This window comes from Otolemur garnettii, unplaced genomic scaffold (genome assembly GCF_000181295.1).
Source record: "Otolemur garnettii isolate 467f Iridium unplaced genomic scaffold, OtoGar3 scaffold00088, whole genome shotgun sequence".
Classification (NCBI taxonomy): domain Eukaryota; kingdom Metazoa; phylum Chordata; class Mammalia; order Primates; family Galagidae; genus Otolemur; species Otolemur garnettii.
In genome coordinates, this window is record NW_003852483.1 from 5,301,838 (window position 1) to 5,322,064 (window position 20,227).

At 39.4% G+C, this 20,227-nt stretch overlaps 1 protein-coding gene across 4 annotated transcripts in view; it reads right to left on the reverse strand.

The window, feature by feature from the left end:
• Positions 1–20,227, reverse strand: part of FAM120A (family with sequence similarity 120A) — a 129,385-nt gene that overhangs the window by 41,027 nt on the left and 68,131 nt on the right. For all 4 annotated transcript variants that reach the window (XM_003795026.2, XM_023516234.1, XM_023516232.1 and 1 more), the window contains exons 8-10: positions 10,431–10,518; positions 8,078–8,305; positions 5,329–5,503 (exon numbers count right to left, since the gene is read on the reverse strand). In XM_003795026.2, coding sequence (XP_003795074.1) covers positions 5,329–5,503; positions 8,078–8,305; positions 10,431–10,518 — 491 coding nt within the window. The remainder of the gene's footprint in view (positions 1–5,328; positions 5,504–8,077; positions 8,306–10,430; positions 10,519–20,227) is intronic.

The window sequence follows — 20,227 nt, forward strand, 5'->3', positions numbered from 1 at the left end:
AGACTCGCTTGAGCCCAGGAGTTGGAGGTTGCTGTGAGCTGTGATGCCATGGCACTCTACCCAGGGCAACAACTTGAGGCTCTGTCTCCAAAAAAAAAAAAGAAAATACAGTGAAGAATTTCTCAAAAGCAAAATTATAGAACTTAGGGATGGAGAGAAAGGAGTGAAAATAAATTGCCAGCATGTAATTCAATATGACTTTCAAAGAGCTAGAACTGTTAAAAGGCCTGATATCCTACCTCAACCATATAATGAAACTTTGGTAAATCACATGAAAACTAACTGTAAATTAGGAACACTTCATCATATGCCTTTATCAAGAGACTAGATTTCCAAATGAATATGTCTTAAATCTACTGAGAGTTAAATATTTTAAAACAATCCTTAAGACTTTAGTAGTTCACTCTGATATAATAAGTCCATCTTGGGAAATTCTTTATTTTTACAGAGACCATTAACAAGAACACACATCTGCACATGTATGATTCTGAAGCTATTTTAGGTCACTAATTTCCCATTCAAAAATGGCTGCATCAGCTGCTGGAACAGCTGGCTCACTACGGATTCCACATGCAGAGGTTTCAGTTGCCAGACCACAATGGAAAGCCAAGAAGTGGCAAGAACAAGCCTTCACAGAGACTGGCCCTCCCAGGACACTTTGTGGTTTGTGGATCTTCTTCCATTGGGTACGTGATTTCATTTAACCTACCGTGTTTCCCCCAAAATAAGACACTGTCTTATATTTATTTTTTCTTAAGAAGACACACTAGGGCTTATTTTCAGGGGACATCTTAGTCTTTGAGCCAAAATGCATGGAGTCAAGACAGTCTTGACAGGTCCAAGATCAAACAGCCCAACCTAGGCCCAAGACAGCCAATCATGGTGAGCTCCTGTGTCCCTTTCCTTCTCCACTTAGGTCAATGGCATCCCTGAGTCACCCCAGACTGCCCCAACCTTTCTAATAAGACCCATCACTAGGTCTTATTATCGGGGTAAGTCTTATATTTAACAAATGCATAGAAATCCTGCTTAAGGCTTATTTTTTGGGTAGGTCTTATTTTCAGGGAAACACGGTATACATGGCCCAACAGTAACCACAGGTTAGAAGCATATGTCAACAAGATTTAAATACAATCTCATCAACCAAGAATCTAAGAACCCTTTCAAAATCAGCTTCATTGCAGCAGAGACATTTTCCTATCTCATTTAGAGAATCAAGAAGCCATAGCATTCTCCTTAATAATGTTAAAGCGTGTAACCAAATAATAAGATATTTCAAGTAATGAAGTCTAAATCAATGGCCTGAGCAGAGTTAGTATTTAGCCAGCTAAAATCTAATGAACAGGTTATAAGGGACACGTTTTAGTGCATGCACTGTTAATGAATATTCACACCATACATATTATTAATTTCTCACACATTTGTTTTGAGTAGGTTGAGAGCCCTCAGGCACAACAATCACAAGAGATTCTCAGGACAAAACTTTCCCTTATGGAGAGCTGGTATTCCAATTAAGGATGATAATCGGGTATGTATTACTGACATAAAAACCTTTTTATATAACAGGATTGTTTTTCCCTCATGAAACATATGATACAAGCTCAATTTTATCAGCTCCCCATTGAGATCTAGATTCTAGGCTGCTCATAAGAACTTCACCCACTGAAATTATAGTACAAATGTCTGTCACTTTTTAAACTCAAAGGTCAAATTTCTACATCTTTTCCATTCAGAGGTAAATTTTTATTTGTCACAACACATTGTTAAATTCCAGAGGCTTAATTAACTGTCTAGGCAAGGTCATCTGAACTCACTCTTTCTGTGTCATTTAAAAGTTTCATCTCTGTTTTGGTTCAGTTCAAATGTCACTACCCTACTCATCTTTCTAAACAGGAATATCATTCATAGCAAACCTTCAATGGCTTCTCATCCTATAGAAAAGTAAAAACTAAAGTTTGCAAATCACATGAGCAGAAAAGATTATAATTTGTTAAGCACTGACCTTTCAAAGAACTCAGCAATTACATATACTCTCACACAAGTAAGTTTAATTTTCTAACACACCAAACTTTCAATTTTCTTCTCCAATAAGCTGTTTACCTATGCAAATTAGCATTCATTCTTCTATTGCCTGCTGGACAGTCCTCTGAAAGTAATAACACAGTAATAATAGACCTAAATGTTTATGAAATCACTTGTAAAATCTCATTTACCATTGAAAAAATATTAAATTACGTTTGCCAAAGGGCAGCCTTCATGCCTCCACCATGATCAACTCATAAGCTCAGCCCCAGCTGGGCTCTCATCTTTTTGCTTACTGCTAGATGGCTCCCTTTCCTAAACCAAACCTGAGGGATTCTTAACCCCAATTTTTCCTGCATTCACCAAGAAAGGTGATCCCAGAATATGTATGCACTCCTTCTTCTGCTCCTCTCTCCCACTTAGACCCCAACTAACATCAAATCCTTATTTAGAACTTTCTAATTTCTTCCCGTTCATTTTGTTTCTCACCTATTAAATCCTTTCCATTGGGTAAAAGAATAACAACTGAACTATTTAGTCTCCTATCCTTAAAAAGGAGGAGGAAAGGAGTGGAAAGAGGAAGAAAAGAGTAAAAGGCAGGGGGAAGAAGTTCCACAAAACCTGAAGCTATGGCCTTCTCCTGGCCATCTCAGCTATGTCTCAAGAGAACATGCAGTGCAGCCTGCTGCCTCCATCCCTTTTTGTGTTCTCCTGTGTCCCTTTCCTCCTCCACTTAGGTCAATGGCATCCCTGAGTCACCCAAGACTTCCCCAACCTTTCTTAGCTTTCTTTGATGGCTCCATTCCTGTGAGATCTGACCCCAGCTGGAGGTGGCTTGGTCAGAGCAAGGTAACGGACAAGGAAACATCACCAAAGTTGTGGCCCTCCCTGGCTTCCACAGACTCCTTCCCCCCACCCCCACGTGCTCTGTATACTTTGGCCCTGAGAATACTTTCCCTTACTGTCTGTTAATAAGACAGTCTCTCCTAGGCCCAGGATGAAACAGCCCAACCTAGGCCCAAGACAGCCAATGATAGTGGCAAGCATCACCAACTGTGCACGCTACAGACCTGGAGCAGGGCATGAGAGGTCAAGACTACTTCCTCTGCTTGTTTGGCTCTGCGGCACATTGATGATGCAGACCATCCTGAAACTGGAGGGATGGGAACAGTCACATCCAACTCCAAAGGACAGTGCAGTGGCTATAATGCCCATTCATATTCAACCCAAAGTTACGATCATTGGAAACTCCATGAGGAGTTTGCTCTGTAAAGATAACACTGTTTTTGGAACAGATAAGCAAGTAAAAGAACATCTTCTACCATGAAGACAGTGCTCTGAAGTGGAGTATGAAGGAGCTGCAGCAGCCTGGACATCACAGAAAATGGGACCAAAGAGAGCCTGCAACACAGGCATGCTAAGCTCAGAAGAAAAAGGAGCAACAGTATTTTTTTTTTTTTTTGAGACGGAGCCTCAAGCTATCCCCCTGGGTAGAGTGCTATGGCATCACAGCTCACAGCAACCTCCAACTCCTAGGCTCAAGCGAGTCTCCTGCCTCAGCCTCCCAAGTAGCTGGGACTACAGGCGCCCGCCACAATGCCCGGCCATTTTTTTTGGTTGCAGCCATCATTGTTGTTTGGCGGTCCCGGGCTGGGGATTCGAACCCGCCACCTTAGGTGTATGTGGCTGGCGCCTTAGCCGCTTGAGCCACAGGCGCCAAGCCAAGGAGCAACAGTATTAAAAAGCCCTGAAGGCCTACTGAGGCCACAGGGAAAAAGGGCAATGACAGGGTAGAACGATTCACCTTATGCAGAGTAAGAAATGTTATTCAAATGTGTACATTTAAGGATGTCCTGGATCTTTGAGGAAAAGGTGATTTATAATGCCTAGTGTTCCAAATGGTATCTCTAGCCATCATGGATCTAGAAGGTCAAAGATGGGAACCCTGCAAAGTTGGCCTCACCTCTTGCTAATGATATCACATAAGTAGCTCAGCAATCATTCTCAGGACAACTATCTTCAAGGAAGGGTAGTCACAGGGGCTTCATTTTAAAACCACATAAATCACAAGTTTTTTATAGCAATTGCAAACAGAAAGATGTAATGAACTCAGTTTAAAGTCGCAAAGCTTAGAACTCCATGTAATCAGTTGGTGCTAACAAGCTTTTCCCATCTCAAAAGGCCTGCACTGACGTACCACACATATAGGTATTCTGTAACTAAATAGCTTTGGTTTAAAGGATGATCTAGCACTTTATAATTTCCACAATTAACAATATTCTTATTTAAGAATGTATATTTGAGGATCTTTTCTATATCTCCTACTAAATATACAGTTACTTTTACATTCCTTATATTAGGGGATTAAATTACCCACACAGAAAGTCATTCTTTTCTCAAAATATTACGCAGTACCACTAGAACAGTGGTTCTCAACCTTCCTAATGCCGCGACCCTTTAATATAGTTCCTCATGTTGTTGTGACCCCCAACAATAAAATTATTTTCATTGCTACTTCATAACTATAATTTTGCTACTATTATGAATCCTAATGTAAATATCTGATATACAGGATGTATTTAGGTGACCCCTGTGAAAGGGCCATTTGACCCCCAAAGGGGTCACGACCCACAGGTTGAGAACCACTGCACTAGAAGGAAAATGCTTTTTAGCTCAACTTTGACCAATGTTTCAAACAATACTTTTCAGTTTTTCCACCTTCACCCGCTATCCCCAGAGTTGATCAGCTGGAAGTACATGCATCTTGGAGGACTCCAAGGTAAGTCATTATAATCCTGCAAAGATCCACTCAAGTCCCACGACCTTCGCTATAGATGCAGAGCTGTGTGTGCTTGGTGGAACTCCAACAGCCCAGAAAGGGCCCTTCAGAGACCTGATGGAACTTTTCTCTAGAACAGTGGCCTTCTGGAGAGAGTAGATCTGCACCTCATAAAAACCAGAGCATAGAAACATACTCATCCTGATTACTAAGACGTGGTAATTACAGAGAATGACGGCAATTGAGGATTGCTTTCAGATCAACATTCAGTTTAAAGCGTAAACCTGCTGTTTTCTTATTTTACTGAATAAACATCATTATTGAAATATTACTGAGGAAGAAAGTCTGTGGCTTCTCCTCCTTTTCTAAGAGCCTCTACCTGGCCTACTGCCCCTGATGAAGGCCCACCTCCTTTACACGGAGGCACTTGGGGTCAATTCAGTCATGATTCTTCTAAGGCTTTAGAAAATGCACAAAAGATTACGAGGTACCGAGGAAAACAAACAATGGATTTTTACAGTACATACATTCTGGTGGAAGTCTGTTCTTTCTAAAAGCAAGTCTCTCAGTTTTCTTTCTGCTTTCTGCCAAACTAAACAGGACTCCGTAAACATACTGACGAACTGGCCTATAGAGCAGAGCGGCCGGAGGCAGGTCCTTGTTGGCTTCATCTTCAATAGAAACAGCAATTTTGATTTCACCCTTTGCATGGAAGAAAGCAGAATAACATTGCACATTTTTCATGTTGAATTTACAATAAATTCACAGAAATATACTGTATTATCTCCAGTTAATGACATTGCAATTCTATTCCAAATCAAGTGCTTAACAATTTGCCTATACTGAGATGTTTAGAAAGAGTTTATTAGCTGTAGTCAAAGTGAATGCTCAAAGAATCAAAATAAAATCTAAATTATTTTATGTTTAACCTGAAACCAAGAACAAAAGAAGACTACATAGATGATCCAAAGTCTTTTCAACAATCTAGACAGATAACATTAGACAACAAATAAAAAACACTGACAACTTGCAACTTTTATTTAGAGAATCAGGATAGTCATGTGCAATAAAACTTGTAATTCTGCATGATCTGTAGGCAATCCAAAGGAAACGAGTACACTGAAAACATACTGGTCAAAATTTCTTTACCAGGCTTGTCTTTAAAAACTTGTCAAATCATGTATTAGGCTTCTGCTACAGTGTGGCAGGTGCTCAATAGATGTGTCTGTCCCATTGCATCTTTCCATGTTCCAGGGCCAATACGGCAAGAACTGCATTTGGCTCAAGAACATGATCCCAAGAGACAAATGACTGACTATAGCCTTTGGCAACTGAGACTGCTGCCAAGATTCTGTGGTCACCTGTCTCTGGTATTTCATAGCATCAAGATACATCTTAAGATATTTTGCAAAGAATTTTATTTATGTATATTTGTAACATAAAAATACATTTATGATCTTCAATGTTTGTTAAACTTACTTATATGTATACTCTTTTAATAATAATTTTCTAACATTTGCTCTTTCTTTTACATAAGTTTAATTTCAAAATTGGCCTTTTCCCTTATCCTGAGTACTTTCATATTCATTAATCCAGTAGTTACATGTGTTCTAACACTCTTACCTAGGGAATATTTTTCTTAATATTATGGTATTTTGATAATTCTCTATTTGAAGATTAATCTCACTGCAACTGTCTCAGCCTAGATAATTTAATACCAGAGCCACTCAGCTCATAGGAAATACTATGCTTATATAGTCTAACCTCTTCCCTAGTATACTGAAAATTTTTAAGTAGCATTTTAAAATCTGAAAAGACACAATTAAGTTTTCTATTCTCAACCAAACTTTTGTTTTTACCAGTATTTGCCATGAAATTTGTGAGAAATGATGAAGAGTTTTGGTACAGTTTGCAGCTCTTACATGGATCTAACAAATGGTCCACACACCAGATTCACCAGTGTGGACAGAGCAGGTGGCTCCAGGGTACCTTGCACCTCAAACAGCCCCACAGGGAAATGGTGTTGTCTCTTTACATGTTATTTTGAAAGATGTCTTCCCAAAATTTTGGTTCTTTAAACTCTTTTCCCCACAACAATCACTTTTCACTTACCCTTTATAATTTATGTTGAACCTGAAAAATAAAATGTTTACCTTACAACCACAATCTAAAAAGTGATACCACAAACACATGGCCCATATCAAATAATAGATGAGATTTGCAGACAATTACAATTAAAAAATAAATTAAAGGAGCTGAGGAAATTTCTGGCTAAATATTTTTCATGTCCTTTAATTTATAAAAGTAAAGAATGTTTAAATTAGTAAGTTAACACTTGCAGTCCACCGCAGGAGTACTATGGAATGGGAGTGCATTTTGCATTTATTGACTCCATTTTACAAACCACAGATGGATTGTAGAAAATAGACAGAAAAGATCTGATTAGAAGTGGTGGTAAAGGTACTGATGAAAACATGTTAATAATACAAGATAGTAATAAACCAATTCTGCACGGTAAGTTTAGTCACTAAAGTAACCTATTAAATTGTGAGTCTAGGGTTATAAATGTTAACATAAAGACTACAAATCACTGAGGAAATTTAAATACACATAGATGAATTTGAGACACCAAGATTAAAAAACAATGCCATAGTATATGTATATATTAATATTTATGCATACATTAGATAAGACACTAAAGTAAAATTATGACACTGCATAAAATAACTGCATTTTCTGACTATGCACATTTCACAAAATCCTATATTACATTTTTTGCTATCAGTACTATTAAAATTGCACTCAATGAGGTAGATGAACAAGTCAAAATGCATAAAGTACTATAAACCATTCAAAAGGGGAGACATTATTTTTTAAGCACAAGTTATAAAGAAATCAGATATTTTATCTGACATCAGAATTAAAACTGATATTACAGCATAAATATGATATAAGAAATTTTGAAATTAAAATAAAAGGAATAAAATTACAAGTCATAAAAAATGTGATGTATCATTATTTCATCAGAAGTTTCAAAAATACTTTATACTAAATTGAAGGTGAGAAGTGAGGCTTTACAAGTTATTTTTAAATTGTAGTTACAGTTATAAATTTTCATCTTTTGTCCAATGGTTAGAAAGGAAATAGTGAATTTTGTTTCAAACAGTTTAGTGGAAATAGAAAAACAATCCAAAAAAGGACAAAAGGACAAAACACCCATAAGGAATGACCACCTGTCAAATAAGAAAAGCCACTCCAGGGCCCTTTGGATAATACCTTCGTCAGGACATGGAAGATGTAGGGGTACATCAACCCCTTCTTGTGCCTGTGCTCAGCCACTCTCAGCACCTCAGGCGCGACGGGGGGCAGGGGAGGTGTGGTGATGTCCATGTGGTTCCTGGTGGGCATCGACAGGAGGCATGGGATTGGCTGGACAGTGCCCATCTGGCTCCCCTTGCCTTCGGCTAGTTGGCTTCCTGAAGAGGCAGTGGATGAACCTTCTGCCTATAGAGGAAAGAGCAGGAGGGAGTAAAATGAGTGTGTGTCACATTTCCATTCATTTAAGATGTGCTAAGTACCTCACCTGCCAGACATGGAGGGTAGAAAGGTTAAGTCCTATTTCAGAGAGATCTGATTTAATGCTACCCTAAGAACAGAGAGAATATCCATATCCAATCCTCTCCTAGGGCAGCCTCTCATGCAGAAATGTCATTAACATACACTATGCCATAGGAGACAAGGCTGTGGCTCCCAGAGGATATATACCCTCTGTGTTGGGGGGCGGGAGCCTGGAGAACTCATCTCAGGAAGCGGTTCCAGCTTCCTACTGTGGTTTCTCCTCCCATGGGTTTTCCCCTTTAGTCCCCAGCTCTGCACTTGCTAAATGCTGGGCAGCCTTACTGTCTTGTTTGGCTCTGGTTCATCCATCACCCATGTGGTCTGTTCCTCTGTGTTTGTTCTTCTTGAGACTTTGCCTAGTATCTCCACAGAAGAGGAAACTAACACTCAGAAAGGCTATAGAATCTGACCACAATTACACAACTGTAACTTAATAGAACTGAGGTTCTAATCCAGACTTGACTCGCTCTTCCATGCCACAGCTGGTACTTAAAAAACAAACAAAAACTCTAACTCAAACATTCTTTGTACTCATTATAAAACCCCAAATTAATTATATATAGGCAAAAAATTAAAGCCAAAACCAAAATAAAACAAAACCCAAACCACAAGCTAATCCCATTAAAATAATGTCTCAGATCTACAGATACTTGCATAGTAAGAGGTACATGATGCATGGTTAGGTGAAAATACCATTCTGTAACAACTAAGCAACCAAATGTGGAGTATATGAACAAGCACAGGAAGAAGTCTGGGTTCCAAATGATTACCTTGAGGTAGTAGGACTAAGGAAAGAAAAAGGGGGGCTGGAGGAGAATGGCCTAAATAGCCAGAACAACTGCTGTAGAACAATTACTTTTTTGCACAATGAACATTTTTTTTTCTTTTTCAGAGTAAGTGTTGGAAATGAAAATTGCTTATTGCTTGATTTAGTGCCACCATAATGACATATACATTTTTCTGGTTTGAAATAAATGTAGTCTTTACAATGGTATGGAATTCAGTGTTGAATTTTATCCTTTAAAACGCAAAGTGCCAAAATTAATCTTAAGAAGAATAATTCAGGGCCAGGTGCCATGACTCATACCTAGCACCTGGGAGGCTGAGACAAGTGGCTTGCCTGAGCTCACAAGTCTGAGACCAGCCTGAGCAAGAGGGAGACTGTCTCTAAAAATAGCCAAGCGTGTGGCGGGCACCTGTAATCCCACCTGCTTGGGAGGCTGAGGTAAGAGGATCACTTAAGCCCAAGAGTTTGAGGTTATTGTGAGCTATGATGCCATAGTACTATACCAAGGGCAACAAGTGAGACTGTATCTCAAAAAAAAAAATAAAAAAATAATTCATAGATAATTCACTAGCATTTTCTACACTCTCCATTCAAAAAGAATATAGATATAAAATAACTCAAAATGCTTTGGGAAAGTACTTTGAAAATAATGGGCATCACAAAGCATTTTGTTGCTTATTTATAATACATTCATTCATTCAGCAGTAAGACTACTAAAGAGTACTGGAGAAATTTCTGATATTTAGAAGATCTTAAGTACAAACCAACCAGGAGCCCTGGTCCTTTTTGGTGATTACATGTGGCAGACATGGCTTTGCAAAGTAAAAAGATATTTCTAAAGTTACCATTAACAGGTAGAAGCAGGAAAAAAGGAGAAAATGAAATTTAGCTTATTTCAATTTTTAATGTACATATCCCAGCTTCTTTCTCAATTCATCTTCACAAAAACCCTACAAGAAATGAAGGTTCAAAAGGCTCTAAGTACCTTGTCCAAGATAATAAAGCAAGCAGACAACTGGGGAAAGATGTGTACCAAGGGCCTGCCACGCCCAGAGACAGGCTGGCCAGGACATAGCTCTCATCTCTTACTCACCTTCTCATCCCCTTTATTAAAAGTTTATAACACATGCTTAAACGAGAGAAAGGATTTTTCTTTAAATTGATCACTAATACAACATGCTTAAAGAGTCAGAATTTAAAGAATATAAGGCATAAACTTGCTACCTTTGTTTGGTCTCCTGGGTCTCCCCGTGCCTGAGGCTCTGGGTGACTTCCTGTCTTCTCCCAGCCAATCTTGTTCCCGCTGATATGGCTGAACATAAAATGAACATGATTATTATCGATCACTTTCCCAAACAAGTTCACAATGATACAAAAAGGGTCCAAACTAATTCTACAAATTCATAATACTTTTCATGCTTTACTAATCTCATACCCCTCCAAAACAAAGTTATCTAGAAATAATTCTAATATAGGAATATTTCTTCCTGCCTCAAGAGTATAAGTCATCAGCACTGATTATGGCAAAGAAACTATGAAGCACCTAACTTAGGAGTCCCCAAACAGTTTAAAAATGTTCTGTGATGTGCTTAGTGCCACAGAGGGTGCAGAGGAAAAAAAGGCAGGCCTTGTCTTAAAGTAGCTTTCAATCATCACAGAAAAGCAAGATAAAGAATCATATCAATTAACTGGCAATTATAAGGTAGTATAAGATTAAATGTTATCTGAATCAAATGCTACACATAACTTACAAATAAATGTAAAGTGACAAAGGTACTCCAAACTAGTCATGGAAAGGGGGCATTAGAGCTAAGGCTAGAGATGACTCACACCAGGAAATCTGAAAGGCAAAGAAGGTACATTCTCAGCAAAGGAAGAAAAATGGATTTGGTGAGTTCAGAGAACAAGGAGTTAATGCAAAAGTAGGGTGGGGAAAAGAGATGGGCAAATCAAAGAGCATCTCAAATGCCAGATTAAGGAATTTCAATCAGTGTTTTTTAAAAATCATGCTGTTACCCATTAGTAGACTGGGAAAACAATTTAGTGAGTTTAATGAGCACTTTAGAAAACTAAAATAGAGCACACCAGAATTAATTATTTGTTCACTGTGCATTACAAGTCACCATATAAAATGGGTGGCTTACCATAACCCCAGGCAAATGTAAAATGTGTTGTCCTATAGATAGCAGGGAATTTGCAAAGGCTCTAGCAGGGTTGGCAGGACACAGCCACCATATGGATCCCCAATGCTGGCCACAAGAAATGCCAGCACAGGTCAATTGGTTTACTTTCTAACTGAACCAAGAGGTTCTAAGACTGGCTAATTCTTCCATCATCCAGTTTCATTCTAGTTCTGTCTTAAAAAAAAAAAAAAAAAACTAAACTAAAGAAAAGATATGAAAAGGCCATCCTTAAACCAAAAGTCACGTCCCACGTGGTGACATTTCACAGCCTCACTGCAACTCCTTTTTCCTGGTCACATGTTGGGCCCTTCCAACCAAGAACACCACATATCAGACATGAAGAGGTCACACAACATGCTTGGGTTCCTAGGTCTTTAGAGGGCTCAGAGAAACTGCAGCTCTGTACAAACTTGATGCTGTAAGTATAATCTCAGGCTACAACTAAATAAATTCAGAAATCCAGCAATGGCTAAGTGGCTTAAAGCAGCCCCTGGGGGGAGAATGTGATCTGGGGAGGAAGAAAGACTCAAGGGCAGGTCCTACTCATTGCCTTGCTGAGCACATGCTGATCAGAATGTTAGTCAGTGAGCTTCTGCTCAGTAACTACTATGCTGAGATGTGTGTAACAGTAAATTACTTGTGGCCAGAAAGTATAGGGCAACAGTGACATAAATCTTATTTATCTTTCATAGGATATGAAGAATAACAAAGGTTTTCATATTGCTGTTAAACATAAGACTCACCTGAAATTCTTATTAAACATGCAGACTCCCAAGCACTCCATCCCTGGGGACTCTGCCCCAGTGTGTCTGGGGTACCCCGAGAATCACACAACCAGGATGGTAGAGCAGGAGAGGCTGTGAATTGGTGAAGTGAAATCCAAGGAGGGGGTGCACCTCTCTACTAAAACTAGACAGCAGAGTGCCTTTGCTACCTGAGATCACACAGAACCTACCCTTGCAAATCTTAGTTTTGTTCTACATAGGTTATTATCAAACTTAAAATAAAATAATGTCATAATGTAAATGCTCATAAGACCTTCTAACAATAACACTACAAAATCTAAAATTATGCACGAAAAGCATCTTGGTAATAGCCAGTTTTTAAGAAGTCTAATGTGTTACAACAGGATAACTGTATTACTTTACAATTTAAGATAACAAAATATCTGAATATAATAAATGCCTTGCTTTGAAGACTAGATAAATTTCAGAATACTTCCATATGTATTTATGTTTCATTTTATACAGCTAATAATACCTTAAAGTTATACTGAGAACCACTTAAACCAGATACTTCACTGACTCCACTGTGTGGCAATGCCCTGGATGCAAGTGGACTGAGCACTCTGTGGAAAGCCTTTTGTGTTCTCACAGAATCTACACCCCTACTATTTAAATCTTTGATGATAAAATTTGGGATCAGAGAGAAGAAAATATACCCAGAGTCACAAAAAAGTAACTGGATTCAAATATAGACCCGTTATTCCAAACTATTACCACATGCTATCACCGGAGAGCCAGGCCAACAGTGAGTTCACAAACACAAGAGTGAACAAGAGCATAGCAAGCAACAGAAAAGAACAGCTCTGGCAATTTGGCTACAGTGGCAGGGTGAGGCCCGGCACTACACATGATCAGGCTTTCCAGAGACATGCTGCAAGGTGTCAATTAACTAGAACACTTGGGGCTTTTTCTGCATGAAAGCCTGTCAAAGACAGCAAATCATTCTAGTCAATGAATGATTTCTTCTCCTTTTCTAGACAGCAGGTTGGTGATGTTAAGATAGAAATATACTGGTGCTCATGTACACCTATATACTGACGTGCCAGTAGTGTTCTGACTGCCAGGGTGCAGAGTTTTCCTTTGTAGAGCAGAAAAAGAGAACATTGAATAAAAGATGACTTATCTTTCAGCTTTTCCTTTTAGATCAGAGAAAAACAAAACCAAAATGGAAGAAAAAAATTATTAAATTTAGAAAGGTAAAAGATCAAATTCACAGTAGAAATATCTAATGTGTGTAAATTTTTCATTTCTATCTGCTTCCCAACTCAATAGTGTTAAGACCAGAACAGCCAGGATGTTCTCTGTCAGCATAAGAAAAGAGGATGTGGGGCCACAGTGCTGGAAGGCAACAGGAGAACTCAGTCTTGGCCAGGTTACATTCTATAGAAGCATAATTATCTGAGTTACCTGACCAGAGAAACTGTAAGAGGTAAGACACTTAACAGGCCTATTCTCTTCGTGCACCTAATTAAGCTAAAGCCACACATTCAGGTCCTTCATGTAATGGGAAAGGCTGAGGGTAAAGAAAGTGTTTTTCAATCAGACAGTCAGACAATAGCTCAAGCTTCCATCACAGCCTTGTCTGGACTTTGGAAGAGCATGTGCCCCTACAACTATTCACTGAACTGTCCTCTTAACAGCCTGTGAGTGAGTTCAGAGACACCTGTGAGCCACAGATCTGTCCTGATCAATACAAAATGTTTGCATAAGCTGGTGGGTAGCTAGACTATATATACATACATATATATATATAATTTTTTTTTGCAGTGTTTGACCAGGGCTGGGTTTGAACCCGCCCTCCAGCTTATGGGGCTGGCACCCTACTCCTTTGAGCCACAGGCATCGCCCCCAGCTAGACTATATATTAGTAGATTCCTACTCTCATGGCGCAAATCATGATTAATTTTTGCTGACATATAACATTTAGAATCCTTTTTAACAGAAGGCCTTATAAATGTTATCATGTGTTTACAAGCTCAAATATAAATGTAGATATTTGCCTGGCACAATAATGTAATAATCTGAAAGAAAAACCTTCCCTCAGCCCGTCTGTGCTGCCAGATCCCAGCGCAGGGTAATATGGAATTATCTTTGCAAAACACAAAGTTTCTTTAGAAGTGGTGTCTGACAGGACTCAAAGTACAAGGAAAACATCTGTATCATCTTAAAGAAAAAAAGATGTCAGGAGCAAATTCCTAGGATACTAGGCTAAACAAAGCTGAATGAAATTCTTAGCTATTTTACATTACAGACCCAAATCAGCATTTCGGTTTTACATTGTACCAATAATTTTTAAATAACAGTGATAGCTACTATTTATTATATTTACTCATCAGCTTAATTCATAAACAGCTCAGCAAACCTCTCATCTACAACAGAATGCCCCAAGATTCAATAAGCTTGACACCACACAACCACACCTGCAAAAACTTGCCATGAGACTCTGAGAGAAACAGGCCTTGATAACAGTGGAGACTCAGCACTACTCATAGGGTCATCTGGATGCCTGTCTTTCTGTGGTTCATCTTTCACAGTCCAGCATATATGATCCTACAGGACTCACATTTCACTAACACCCATTAACAGGAGAGATGGACTGCAAAGCTCAAGCAAGAAATGCCACCCTGATGTCACATATCAAAATAAATAACAAATATTGATGGCTGGGGGCAGTGACTCATAGGTATAAATCCTAGTACTTTGGGAGGCCAAGGGAAGAGGGTCAGTTGAGACCAGAAGTTCTAGACCAGTCTAAGCAAGAGTGAGATCCTGTCTCTAGAAAAATAAATAAATAAATCAATATAGCAAAACTAATCAGAAGTGGTGGTGCACACCTATAGGCCCAGCTACTCAGGAAGCTGAGGCAGCAAGATTGTTTGAGCCCAGGAGTTTGAGGTTGCAGTGAGTTATGGTGATGCCACTGCACTCTAGCCCTGGCAACAACAGACCAAGCCTGTCTCATTTAATCAATCAAGATATTCTACTGTGTTGAGCCTTGTCTCCATTTAAGATACATGAACAGTAGAACCTCTGTAAGTTGACCACCCAAGGGACTGTAACAAACTGGTCAACATACAGAGGTGGTCAACATAAGGAACTAGGCCTACTGAATTGATACATACATGTGGTGCATGTCTGGTCTATAAAAAGAGATCAACTTAAGAAGGTAGTTAATGTAGGGAGGTGATCAATTATGGAGGTTCTACTACTGTATAAATGTGTAAGAAAATGAAACAAATCTATACAAATAAAGTTACAAAGCTGATAAAAGTTAGTTTTCTATCTGAACAGAACTTTTACCTATCCATTCTTTCTTTTTTTTTAGATAGTCTCACTTTGTTGCCCTTGGTAGAATGCCGTAGCATCATAGCTCACAGCAACCTCAAACTCCTCAAACTCTTTGGCTCAAGAGATCCTCTTGTTTCAGCCTCCCGAGTAGGTGGGACTATGGGTGCCCACCACAACACCCAGTCATTTCTGTAGATAAAAGTCTCACTGTTGGCTCAGACTGGTCTCAAACTCTGAGCTCAAGCAATCCACCCACTGTGGTCTCCCAGAGTGCTGGGATTACAGGCATGAGCCACCTCATATCCGGATCTATCTATCCATTCTAAAATGTCAGTAGTAATGTTAAAAAACACAAAAACAATGAAATGTATATATACAGTTATACTTATTAAGTACATATACATATTTATACTTAATGTTTACTATACTTATGTACGTATATAAATTCTCCAATGTTTGAATTCTATGTAACTCTGTATTAAGATGAGAAAAAACATATAAAAGAAAAAATTTATTTAGCAACCTCAGATTTGATTCAAATTCTACCCATCCAAATGAATCTATGAAAATAATATAAAATAACACCTCCACAATGATTCAACTGCTAATTCTTCTTTTTTTGAGACAGAGTCTCACTATATTGCCCTCAGTAAACTATGATGGCGTCACAGTTCACAGCAACCTTAAACTCTTAGGCTTAAGCAATTCTCCTGCCTCAGAGCCTCCCAAGTAGCTGGGACTACAGGTGCCTGCCACAACACCCAGCTATTTTTTGTTGTAGCTGTCATTCTTGTTTAACTGGCCCAGGCCGGGTTCAAACCCGCCACCCTCAGTGTATGTGGCTGGCGCCGTAATCACTGTGCTATGGGTGTCAAGCCTCAACTGTTAATTCTTAATTCAACAAAACAGGACTACAAACATCTGACAAGGCCAGGAAAGGAAGAAAAACAAGAATGTCACTTTCATTTTAAGAAATTTTAACCAAGAATAAAGAAAGAAGCATATGCTGATGCTGCTTTAACAAAAGGCATGAGAGAAAATCATGAAATATTTAGTTATAAAATAGCACATTTCTTCTTATTTTACTGCCAAACAAACCATTATGGGCCAAAACAACCAGCCAGTTCTGATCACTGCCCAGGGCACCAGCCCATTTCTCCTTACGGGACAAAAGACACTGCTAAAAAGAAGAGTGTTGTGCCTCTGCCAAGGAGCCAATTAAACTCAGGACTAAGCTCCCAGAAAGCTCACCTCTAATCTTTGTTGGAAAAATATCTCAGGCAGCCATAGCAGTGTGGCAAGAAGTCTTCTCATCTTCTAAGAACTCCTCATCTAACACAGATTTTTCAAAAATTCTAAAGAAAGAGTAACAAACAGTCCACAACGCCCAATCCAACAGTATGGTAGAACAACTCTCCTAACTGAAGAAACTAAAGGCTGGCTAGGCATTAACGAAAATGACAAAAGGAAGGAGAAAAAAACCCAGGGCAGCCTGCCAAATGCACCCAGTGAAGGGTGCCCCCACCCACCTCTCAGGATTGGCTGAGAACACTTCCAGATCTCTTGCCATCTGTGCAGACACCTCCTCATGGATTTGGGGTTACCTAAGAACATTCTCTGTAGCGAGGTATGATGCTCCATGTGGACAGTCCCTGATGACAGCATGAGGATGGGAAGAGGGCACACACATCTATTCTAACCAATGTTGCTGTGACACACCACACACCTGCCTTCCTACAGGTACACAGCAAATATCCACGAAGAGCATCTGTGGTTCTCAGACACCAATGGAGCAATGCTGAGGATAAATACTAGGACCCACCAGCTCCATCTATGTCCCCCACCACATATTATCTTTATAAACAAATGTTTGACAATTGTATAGAATTGTATAGGGTTTTTTTTTTTTTTTGAGACAGAGCCTCAAGCTGTCCCCCTGGGTAGAGTACTGTGGCATCACAGCTCACAGCAACCTCCAACTCCCGGGCTCAAGCAAGTCTCCTGCCTCCGCCTCTCAAGTAGCTGGGACCACAGGCACCCGCCACAATGCCTGGCTATTTTTTTGGTTGCAGCCGTCATTGTTGTTTGGTGGGCCTGGGCTGGATTCGAACCTGCCACCTTAGGTGTATGTGGCTGGTGCCTTAGCCGCTTGAGCCACAGGCGCCAAGCCTAGAATTGTATAGGTTTTTAATAAAAGGTGTCTTGTTATGTCTTTAGTTGCATTCTTCTGATTTTCTCAGTGAGGAGGAACAGCTTCTTATGTTTATTGGTATCTGTTTTTTTTCTATGAACTGCATATTTATACTTTTTTTTTTTTAAAGAGACAGGGTCGTACCATGTTGCCCAGCCTAGAGTGCAACGGCTATTCAGTAATCAGAGCACATGGGAACCTCAAGTTCCTCGGCTTGAATGATTCTTCTCCTACCTCAGCCTCTCTAGTGGCTGGGACTACGGCACCACACCTGGCACATTTGTAACTTTTACCACTTATAATGCTTACATTTTTGATTCGAGGGTGCTTTTATGGTTTTCTATTTTACTCTGTAACAGTCCCCATCACCCATCATCACTACCCTTTAGAAAAAAGCCACTGAGTTACTGTGGGGAAATTAGGCCACTTACTTTGCAGATTGTCCCACATTCTGAATTTGGCTTATTGCTTCCTTGTGGTACCACTGAACATTTACTGTAAAAAACACTTTTAAGCTGTAGAAATTGACTATTTGTTTTGTGAGTACTTATTGAGCAACTTTAGCAAATGACTACCCAGACCCACCTGGGACTATGCCCCATGCAATCCTGAGCCAGGGCTAGATAGCAAGAGAGTAATGGATGGCAGCATGCCTTGCTGCACATCTTAAAGGCCTATCCCCTCTGCTATTCTATGGCCTATAAATTATAAACATTTTTACTGTCAATCTGTTGACATTAAAGACCAGATCCCTGGAGTTCAATATCCATAAATTCCCACCAGCTGAATGGTCCGTCTATCCAGAGATCTGTTTGTCCAAAGGGCAAATGCCACCAAGATGAGAATACACTCATTTCTCAAGAAACACCAGGGCTACTCTAAGCACATTCTGGATGGTACCCATGGCACCAGAACACATTCAATTCTGCAATGCCCAGCCCTTCCAAGCATCACACCCCAGTGCATCAGCTCTTCTCACTTCCTCCTGCTCAGCCTTCCCACCATTTCCATTTCCAGTGGTCCCTGCTCCAGTCACTCTTATGCATGTTTTTTTTACATGCTCATCAGCATCAGTGTTGGTTTGTCTACTGCTTACAGACTGTCTTCTATCAGAATGTAAGTGCTAAGCACAGACCTTACCTGTGCCATTCATTGTCTTTCACTAGTAAACAGTTAAAGTGCTCAAATATGTCTTGGCTAAATTAATGGATAATTTCCTCTCCATTAGGGCCATCCTGAAAGGACAATGAAGGTCTCAGGGTCCTAAATTAAAGTCCTAACTTAAAGTAAACTAAGTCCTAAACAGGGGTATACAACCTGTGGCTGCATGCCAATTTTCTGAAGACCTTTTTTTGCTTATCTCTGTTGTCAGATATCACAAAAAGTAGGCACAGATCTTTACTAATCAGCTTTCGTTAGTGTTTGTGTATTTAATGTGCGAGCCGAAGACAACTCACATTCTTCTAATGCAGTGATTCTCAACCTTCCTAATGCCTCCTAATGCCGTGACCCTTTAGTACAGTTCCTCATGTTATAGTGACCCCCAACCATAAAATTATTTTCGTTGCTACTTTATAACTGTAATTTTGCTACTGTTATGAATTATAATGTAAATATCTGATATGCAGGATGTATTTTCATTGTTACAAAGGGGTTGCAACCCACAGGTTGAGAACTGCTGTTCTAATGTGTGGCAGAGAAAAGGAAAATGTATACCCTGTCCTAAATTATTATCCCCACTAAGTTATTTTATAAACTACAAAAGCAATTCTGTTTTCTTATTTACAGACTCAAGTTTTACACAATACACTACACACAATGCATTCAGCAGGCTAGAATCCTTGCTAAAAATCATCAACACCATCCTTTCTTAGCAGCCTGCCACATAAATCCAAGTTGTACCATCACACCTGCTAGTTTCTGCCCCTAGAATCTTCAGAATAAGCACTCGTCTCTTTTGCCTTCCTGCATCTTAATTCTAAGATATCTCTCTCTTCTTTATTATAATAAAAGTAGAAGCAGATTCAAGAAAATTGAGTCATTGCTAAGTCACACAGCTTAAATCCAATCTTCTGGTTCCAGATTGTATATGTATCCTACCTTCCTCATGACACTTCATAGTGCAAGGATGGCAAAACACTAAGATATCGAGCAGATCAAATTCTGGTTGCAGAAACAAGACACATCTCCAGAAAACATAGTAAAAACACCATGTCAGGGATTAAGACAAATTGGCGCTGCTAGAGTTGAAAGAGAGAAAGGATCCCTAGGAGCTAGGAAAAGATGACCAGAGAGAACCTTTACACATTAAGTAAAAGCTGAATAAACAAAAAAGAGAGGAAAAGCTCAGGCAATCCTACATACTCCAAATGCAGCTCTCATTCTAACAAGGACAACTTGCCAAATTAAATGAGCAATGCTTTCTACTGAACCCCTCTCCTAAGGAACAGGACAGCCTCCACTGAGATGTGCTATGGTCACTAACCATGCTCCCCAAGTCAGCACCCCAACCTGGTGGTTATTATCTGTCACCAGAACTTAACTTTTTGAGTCATAAAGCTTACTTTTTTTTTT